At 42.0% G+C, this 9616-nt stretch overlaps 1 protein-coding gene across 2 annotated transcripts; it reads right to left on the reverse strand.

Annotated features, from left to right (window-relative positions):
* Nucleotides 1-289: 289 nt before the first annotated feature.
* LOC123096375 (uncharacterized) lies at nt 290-9122 on the reverse strand. 2 transcript variants are annotated; one of them, XM_044518101.1, is made up of 6 exons: nt 4435-9122; nt 3542-3638; nt 2050-3468; nt 1168-1234; nt 903-1047; nt 290-580 (listed from the first exon to the last, which is right to left on the reverse strand). In XM_044518101.1, the coding sequence occupies exon 1, from the start codon at nt 9050-9052 to the stop codon at nt 7064-7066; it is 1989 nt and encodes a 662-aa protein (XP_044374036.1). In that variant the 5' UTR covers nt 9053-9122; the 3' UTR covers nt 290-580; nt 903-1047; nt 1168-1234; nt 2050-3468; nt 3542-3638; nt 4435-7063. The 2 variants fall into 2 exon arrangements, with proteins under 2 accessions (XP_044374036.1, XP_044374035.1); XM_044518100.1 differs by having other exon boundaries at nt 903-1234.
* Nucleotides 9123-9616: the final 494 nt, after the last annotated feature.

Consider the following 9616-nt stretch of genomic DNA (forward strand, 5'->3'; position numbering starts at 1 on the left):
AGAATTTGTGTTGCACAGTTTCTTGGCTGTTAAGAGTAAAATTTTACTCCTTGTTTTGGTTTGGAGTATCTCATACTATCAAAAGGAGACTCTGAAGTTTTTCTTTTCGTACTCTCAAACCCAAAACACCCTCAAAATCTTCACATTTCCAAGGCCTAACTCTCTCCATCTTCATCTTTTCGGAGCCTCGGAAAGGTAGGTTGCCCAATTTAGAGGTTGAGTGCGTCTTCTGCAAGGAAAGGCTTCACTAGAAGAGGAACTACAAAAAGTACAAGGCAGACCTGAAAAAAGAATTGGAAAAAGTTTCAACACAGCTAAAAATGGTATACATGTTAGGGACATTTATATTTGTGCCCCTAACTCGACCCCACGACTCAGATTTACCAATAATTCTCGAGTCTGCTCAAATTTGCCCCTCTTCCATAATAAGATGTTATGGTTCTATGGGGCCTTAGCACGACGACTTCCCGACTGTCTACTACAACAAGGTTTGCCCGGCTCCGGCGAGGGAGGGGCGATGACAGCGGCGCGCCTTCAGCTCGCTTCAGTGCTTGTAGTCGTCGTTAGGTGGTCTGCGGATCTGGATGTAATTTTTATTATTTCTAGTGTTCGTTGTACTGCCATGATTGAAGATGAATAAATTGGAAGTTTTCCCGCAAAAAAAAACACATTACCGAGTTTATTTTAAAAAATAGGTGTTGTATATCTAGATTGTACTCATCAAACGAAAATGCCTCAGATAGTCAGACATATATACATCTTACTTTTTACAATTTTTACCAAGCTCAACTAACTTGCGTAGCTTCAACATGATTTTCTTAAATTGCGCACATAGATGATAATTCAAGATTCTATTGCGTATGACATCATAGGGCATGAAAAACAGGTGCAAAAGATGTTACCTTCACAGCTTCACTGCTATTATGGCATTGTCAAGAAGAGGTAGCAGATTGGGATGATTGAACAAGGATGAACCTCCTTCACCAGATCAGTTGCCCCCTTGCTCTGTATGACTGTATCCACCACCTTCATAGCGTATGTCCCATCCTTTGAACCAACATTAGCATGGCAGCATCAGAAGCTTGAGAATCTCGAAAATTTCCAAGTTCCACGCACCAATGAAAACAAAAACTTAAGTTCTATGCAACAAGTATTACAGAACTTAACTCTTAAGCCCAGCTGATGGCAACATCTAGTAGCAGGGGCAGAGGGGAAGGAGAAAATTATACAGACTCTGCACACAAAAGCACAAGGATGCATTTGTCAGCTTAAGAAATGGAAATGATTTCACAGATTCAAAACGAACGCACAAAACCTATAACACACGGAGACATGGAGGCGAGAGGTCACCAAGAGGTGAGTGGGCGAACTCAGCTGGGGGTACACGCAACATGCAAGATAAATCACTGACCTAAAACTTGGTTTGTTCTGTATTATGCCAAAAGAAGGTATTAGCGCTTAATATCTAAATAGAAGTGCAGGAGATGCTTTTCACGCTTATTATAAGATCCTTTTTATAGGATCACTGGCGCAAGAACCTGATTTGGCCTGGAATTCATTTGCTTATTAAGGCTTTCATTTGGCACCCATAACCATAAGTGTTGAACTAGAACTGAATATAGTCCCCAAGTTCTTGCAGCATCAGAGAACTTTTGTGGCCGCCAGAAATAAAAACAAAATCATGCATTTTCAAGTAAAAGGAGCTTGCATTGACATTTGACAGCAATACAAAGTCCAATAAATAGATATATATTCTCCCATCAGTGGCTACTAATAGCCAAGGCCAAAGATAAAAAAGATCAATGAACAGAGTCGCAGTAGCGAAGATAAAAAGACCAACCAAAAAAATACAGTCAGATCCAGACAATCAAAGGTCATCAATCCTGAGCTGTATAATAATGAAAATAAAGTATGACCACTCTAAAAAGGAACCAGACACTGGACCCCTAATCATAAAAATTGTGCATATATATAGGCAGAACAAATTAGATCCTTGTTGGAGTTACAAAGAGGAAGTATAAAAGGGAAGGAAGCAAAATTAGTACTCACCTCACCCATGAGGAACGGAAGCAGCAGCATCAACAGCAGCACCAAAAGGATAGGAGGGACAGTGGTGGAAGATGCAGTTGAAGAGGAAGATTTTTCTATAAACAAAATCAATGGCACAATGGAAAACATTCAGAATAGTGGGGGTCAAGCTTGCAAACAAAAGAAAATGCTCAAAATCTACTGTTTACTTTAGAACAATCAAGGCTAGTACGTATAATACAGAACAAGGACCACTATATTTTTACTTTTTGAGTAACCAACACGGTATTTTGTTTGGTGGACAAGCAACTTTTCAATTTTCAGAGGGAGGGAGCAGTCCTGAAGGCACGGAGTATTATGCACAGATACCTTAAATATTGCAACCAGACATAAATTGTGGAATATATCAGGACCTGTGGCTCCATTGAAGGCACCTCCAAGGCCAAAGCCTGGAAGAATTAGACAATTGCAGGCCTGTGGCTCCACTGAAGGCACTTCCAAGGCCAGAAGGAGCATTTTTCTTTGTTCAATTTCACCTCTAATGCAAAAAAAGATCTGCCTATTAGCTATGCCATGTGTTTACAATAGCATATTAGCATGCCTAGTCTTTAATATTAGTACGTGTGCAAATCCCGTTGCATAAGCTTCAACTGTAAAAGCTAGCCCAAGTACATAACTTCGAATTACCTGTCTCAGATTTTCCCAAAGTGCAGAAAAAGATTCTTGTTTGTTCTTAGAATTTACTTTTCCTGATATGATGTTTGTCCTTTGATTTGCACAACACTGCACACCCATCTGGTTTAATTTATGCTAATGAAAAATAGGTGTCATTGAAGAGGAGAAAAATGTACTTGCCTACAGTTCTTGCATTATTCTGACATACAAACCTTTACTATTCTGTTTTTGAAGTTCTGTACTGATAAGCATCAATTGTTGTAGTCCTCTGTTATGAAATCTGATGTGGATAAATGCTCTAGAAAAATCTGATACAACAATTTTAGTAATCATGGATTTAAAACAACCTGATCACTGCATCTTGCTCACTCCATTGGACCTCCACTTGCATGAGAAATAATTTGAGCTCCTTGTTAGAGGGGTCCTGCTGGAGACACACCAGCTGAAGGACGCTGCGTCCGGCAATAAGCGCACCTATCTGGTTTAATTTCTCCTAGTAAAAAAGAGAAGAATGTGACCACATACGCACTGTAAACTGATCCATGTGTTGTAACTTAATCTTGCAGAGTAACCAATCCAACCATTCCAAATCGAGTTCGGCAAGGTAATAAAGGATAGAAGACGCAAAGAGAAGAAAGAATACAAATTGACCTGAAACTGAAGTGTTGTCAGGGATAAGGCAGGCAGCTCCTGTACTTGTTGTCTGCATGGTTGTGCGGAGACCTACTTGCCACCGTCCACCTCAATTTGTTATGATCTTGATGGCTGTCATTTTCGATCGTGTTAGAGCTTAAGTCCACTGATTTATTAATTACTACTCTGTTGTACAGACACTCACAATGTAATATGAACCGGCAGGCAACATTGATGTTTCATGATTATATCTCCCTCGCAATGTAGAATTCGCAACCACATATTAGTGTTGCATAGATCCCCTATGATTTCCAGGAAGAAATGCATCACAAAATGTGACCATGATGTAGCATGGTTGCTTAAAAATATGATCAAAAATCCATGTTACAGTTCACTTGTCTCTTGCTGTTTGTACATGGTATATGCCATGCCTTTAGGAAATTTTGTACATGTTGATGATTTTATTTTATTTTGAGAATTTGGGAAGACTAATGCAACATGGGGAAACCTGCATCCCATATTCATAGTTATTTTCAGTTCTGAACTTTGAAAAATAGAGCAGGTCTAACAATTTGCAACTATGCCTATCAAACATTACGAGGAGGTTATATATACCCTACAACCATGGAAAAGTTTTGGCAAGATTTCTGACATTATTGTTTTTTGGTGAGTGACGAGATATGGTAACCTTGGGCAGAACATCTGGGTGTAGTTTAAAAGGTTACATTCTGAAATGCTGCTATACGCCTACATTGACCAAAATACTCGTCCGTTCATTACATGATGCAAGTATGTCAGATGGACTGATCATGGTCTGATTTTCAGCAACTGAAATGATTATGTCGTTTAGAAGGATATAGTAAGCTGGAGAACATTTTAAATTTCCAACTATGGTCACTGTTTTCCGAAGACAAAAAAATGCAATACATTATTGTATTTATTTATTCATGAAGAAAAGTAGATACTGATAAAATGACTGGATGCTACTAACTATTTTTATTTATGTTGTTCTACAATACCAGAAATGCTTATGTTATATAACCTGAACGATAAATATGTTTCTTATTATATAGGTGTATGTTTTGAAGATAAACATACCTGACTGAGTGGACATCAGGGAAATCATGGGAAAGGCTGCGTACGGAAGACCCAAAGTGGCCGGACCATTCCCCGGACCCTGCAAGCGGGAGCTACGTGCACCGGGCTGCCCTTATTTTTAATTGGATGGCCCACTGAACCAATATTTTTCTTATGCTGAAATGAATGTTTCAAGGAATGTGCGAGCAATGTGTTAACATAAAAGGCATTGCCGTTTCTTATATATAGCAGTATATAATAAAAACATGTAATCTTGCATCAAATAATTTTGTGATCAGAAATATTAAAGATATACTTTGTTTCCGTTTTGATAACTATGTAAGTAAACCACATTTATAATATCTTGAAAAAGGAGCCCGTCCCAATATTCCAGTGGACCTTTTGTAGTTACTTGAATTTCCTTTCATGTCCTTCCTAGATAATTGTCCACACGTTTTTCTGCTAAGGCGCTGACAAACGTTAGCAGATCCCTAATTAGCATAAGCATAGGAGGAACATGCAGCAGTATAAGGACGCCATGCTACACGTCAAACTACTTGTAACAAACATTTTTTCGTTGTATATTACTTGATAAAAAAATCCAATAATAGGCAATAGTGATGCTTTGATCAAGATTTGTTTTGTCATGTTACAGTGGAACATACGCACATTGCCATCTATAAAAAAATATATTCATTTGAAATGTTAAAATGACTGAGCATGTCCTTTTAAATCGGTATAGCACTTATAGAAGTCTATTAGAATGGAAACAATAAGAAATTCTTTGTAAGCATAAACTCAAACACATGGTGGTCAGAAAACGCTGTAATCCACATCTTGATTTCTCTTAAGACTGAGACGCAAACTCTGGGTTCAGATTTACGGCAGGAATATATACAGATTAGTAAAGAAGCTAGTACTTCATCAAATGGAAATCTTACCTATTCAATATAGAAGTTGTATGTGCGTCAGTGTGCACTTGAGTATGATGTGTTCAGCCAGTGGCTGGGCAGCAGTGGTATGGCATCCAGCTGCTAGCACTTGCAGGGTGGGGCGACCGCGGCCAGAGGCGCGTACGCACGGAGATGCCAGGAAGCTGTGGCGGTGAGCACACGGAGCAGCAGCAAGAGTGCGGAGGCGTCTGGAAGTGTCACGGTAGGGGTGTTCTAGGCGCTTCAGTCGCGCGAAGTGGGATGACAGCGAATCCCGAAGATATTGACCGTTGGATTTGGTATAGTAAAGAGCAGACCATAGATCATTGTCTTTGTAAATTGAATCAATGGTTGGTATTGATTTGGGATGCTAGGGAGGAGAGAGAAGAGACAAAATTCAAAATTCATACACTATAGAGCAGTATAGATACAGAAAGAGGAAAAAGAATTTAGTAGTCACAAATTATGGTGTACTGCAGCCATTGAGGTCTCTTGCATATTGTTGTGGCTGGTCGTGGGTTTGAGTCCTAAGGTTATAAATTATTATATTTATAGAAAAGCTAATAATTTCCAAAATAGTACTTACCAAAATATTGATAGTGGTGGAAAATACGCATTTTTGAGAAAGGGCGGGGAAAATCATGTAACGAAATTTCGTTCACTCCCTACAAAGTGTACCGCATCACCACCAATCTATTGAGAAAATATAACCTATTGCCTAACCATATGGCAACTTAACCATGAAACCATGCTCAGAGGCATATCTTTCATAACAAAGAAATATAAAGGGAACCCAATGAACTCAACTACCACAAACATGTATCTGGATAACAGTAATCCAAATAAATAAATAGTAACAATAAAAATTGACAATGCTATCACCAACTGCAACCAAGCACCAATCTAGCTGGCTGGATAGCACATAGCACATTCACTGGGCATTGGTCAACAAGACAGTCATTCATTTTACATGGCAGGCTAATGAATACTGTTGAATTTGATGAACCACATGGTTCACACAAGCTTGACTTGGTTACAGAAAGATGGAAAATCTATTCATAATTCAACAGTCCTGTTCATTTCTAGGTTCAGCTAGAATTACGAACATGGGGAGGGACCTACTCCGTCAATCACCATATTTTTTCTCTCAAGATTGCAGCAACCAGATCCTGAACGGTGACTTCCCCTACCCCGGCCTGCTAAGCAAGACCAAAATATACTGGAGTACATATTTATCCCGCCAGTTTTAAAGTTCAAAGTATTTAATTGGTTGAAGGAGTGTGAATGTGAACTCTTAGTTACGTCTACCTACGAGATTTTAAACCCTAGCAATTAACCATGCACATTTAACTACTCAGTTTGGTGGAGTACTGGTGCTACTCAGTAATAATTTCAATTTTGTACAGTGATCAGCGTTCCATGTCACTAGGAGCACTAGTGTGGATGCATGTGTCTGGTGTGTAATTGTGTATGGAGACATGAGAGTACTGGACAGCATGTAATCACGACGGCTACTGATTAATGAAGAAACACAAAAGCAGAGTACCATGAGCTGGGTGCTGGACATGAACTCAAAACGACTCCTTTTTTGGATAGTCACAGGTTGTCAAAAAAACAAGCTTATAAAGAAACGCATAACACAAAAGGAAATGGCAGGCAATTCTTTACAATCCTATGTCTGAGTTGTAGTTTACTTGATAAGCTACTGAAGTAAAGTGCTAGGGGTGGAATGACGGATGACGGTATAAAGGATTCTGCTGGAAAGGATTATGTTGAGTAGGTACGACATTTGCTGCAACTGGTCCACCTTGAATTCCCGGTAAAAATGGTAGAGGAATTGCAGGCATTAAATCAAACGGCCGATGCCCAATGGGGCCAATCTGTGTCACATTCGGAATCACAGGTGATAGAGATCTTGCGGAAGGACCAGTAGGAGTTGGTAGCTTGGTAACACATGGCCTTGGCTGGTTTAAGTACAGCTGTTTCCCTTCCAGCTTTCTTTGTTTCCCCTGCACTTGGCCATCTTGTCCCTCATGTTGCTGCTGCTCCTTCTTGTGCTTCTTGTATTTCTGATTTTGCTTCTGCTGTTGGGTCTTTTGCTGCTGCCTTGAATTTAATGTCGATGTAGTAGAGGCATTTGTTGTAATACGGCTCTTTGCATACTCAACTAACAATTTGTTAATCTCTTCCAAGATAGTAACCGATTTGCTTGAATCAGTGAGTTGCTGTTTAACCATAGATTCCGCAAGCCGAAGATTCTCAATCTCCTTAGATATGGTCGGATTCAGGGACTTGTCTAATCCATTCTTGCTAAGTAACTCTAGAGCAGTCGCTTTTGCCTTCTCAACATATCCCTCCAGAAGAGCAAGTGGTGGATATTTGTCCACCAATTGAAGAACCTGTGTCATTGGTATGACGCTCAACTGTTGTCCATTTTCAATCAAATAATCAATTAAGTCGCTGATCCTACTGACAAGACCAAGACCCTTGCAGAGATTGACGCAGTTCTTCTTCTGATATTTGCGTGGGACAGTGCCATAGAGATGGATGATCTCATCGACATCAAACTCTGATACAATGTTGTAAGAAATGATGAAGTTAAGGAAGGCCCATGAGTCCAGCATGCCATGATCTCCACAAATCTCCGACTCACCGATCTTCTTCTTCCAGTATTTGGCAAACAACTTGGCCTGATCTATCATGCGCACAGAAAGCTTGGGTGCCACAACAGGCACACAGCGGATGAGCGCAACACAGTTCTCCCAGATCCTGTTGGTCTTGGTCTGTTTTTTGGGCAGAAAGATCCTAACCACATCAAGGACAAGAGCAGCGGCATCTTTGGCATTGCACATGGCCACAGGGTACTCTTGACGGTCGATGTTGTTGTTAAACACGATTTTCACCAGTCCTGCGACGTTCATTCTAGAGCATGCCGCTACAAGATCCTTATTACACACTTTTTTCACAGAAACCTTCTTGGCTCCCTGCTGCTCCTCTTTGGCATCCCCCATCTCATCGTCAGACGCCTGCGGTTCCTCTTCATCCTTCTCTACCTTGCAGTCCTTCTCGGCCTCATCACTGGCCTCCAAAACCTTATGCTCATTCGCCTTCTCTTCTTCAGCTTCCTGCATCTGCTCGCCATCCTTCTGCTCCTTGGCTGCCGCATTGTTGGCATCTACCTCATCTTCTTCAATCTCCACGACCTCCTCCTCCTCCTCTTCCACAACCTCATACTCATCATCAGCATCCTCCTCCTCCACCTCCACCTCCACTTCTTCTTCCACCTCCTCCATCACTTCCTCGTACTCCTCTTCCTCCACCTCCTCCTCCTCGCTGGTGCTGTCCTCGTCTCCTTGATTCTTGCGCTTGCCGGTTGGGACTGGTGCGGGAACGGCGAGGGCGGAGCGGGCCCCCTCGAGGACCCGTAGCTGGCGGTGGCGGAGGGAGATGGAGGACTGGAGGGAGGAGATGTGAGAGTCGAGGTCGCCCCAGGCGAAGGGGAGCGGGAAGGGCGAGCAGGCGGCGAGGCGGTCGAAGGCCTCGCGCAAGGCCTCCTTCCTGGCCGGGAGCGCGGCGATTGCTGCCTCCACCTCCGCCGTCGCCATCGCCTTCGGGGGCTGGTCGGAGTCAGACTGCGCTACCGGAGGAGAAGGGGTGGGGATTGGAATTTTGGCGGCGGCGGCGGATTGCGCCGAGGCGGACTCCATCGCGACGCGCTAGAAACTGATTTTCCTTTTCTTTTGGGCCTTCTTCTTTCCGCCGTTTGGACTTTGGATCACGGAAGGTCCAGGGACCAGGGGTCGTTTGGCAAAGGCTGAAAATAATAAAGGACAAAAATAAATCATGTTTGCTGCAGGATCCATAATAATAAATTAATTAAACAGTATAATTCGGAAATTTGGTGGGGTTCTAAGAATGGCCAGAGGAAGACAGCATGATGTCGTGGAATACAATGTGCAAACCGAAGTTCATGGGGTTTAGGCTTCCGTGATGTGGAGTTGTTCAATTTGGCTCTATTAGCCCGCCAAGCATGGAGGTTATTTCAGGAGCCAGTACTTGAAGCTGGTTACTATCCAAACTCGAGTCTGTTGGAAGCCACTTTGGGCTCAGCTTCATCTCAAGTTTGGCGCTCTATCTTGGAAGGCCGGGATACTTTGTCATTGGGTCTTATCAAGAGAATAGGTTCAGGTTCGGATACTCAGACTTGGAATGACAACTGGCTGCCGAGGGATTACAAGCTACGACCGATATGTGCACGATCGGCAACCCCG

The sequence above is a fragment of the Triticum aestivum genome, chromosome 4D, assembly GCF_018294505.1.
Source record: "Triticum aestivum cultivar Chinese Spring chromosome 4D, IWGSC CS RefSeq v2.1, whole genome shotgun sequence".
Taxonomy (NCBI): Eukaryota; Viridiplantae; Streptophyta; class Magnoliopsida; order Poales; family Poaceae; genus Triticum; species Triticum aestivum.

Coding starts and splice junctions, on each gene's coding strand:
- LOC123096375 (XM_044518101.1), bottom strand. CDS start 9,052: ATGGAGTCCGCCTCGGCGCAATCCGCCGCCGCCGCCAAAATTCCAATC.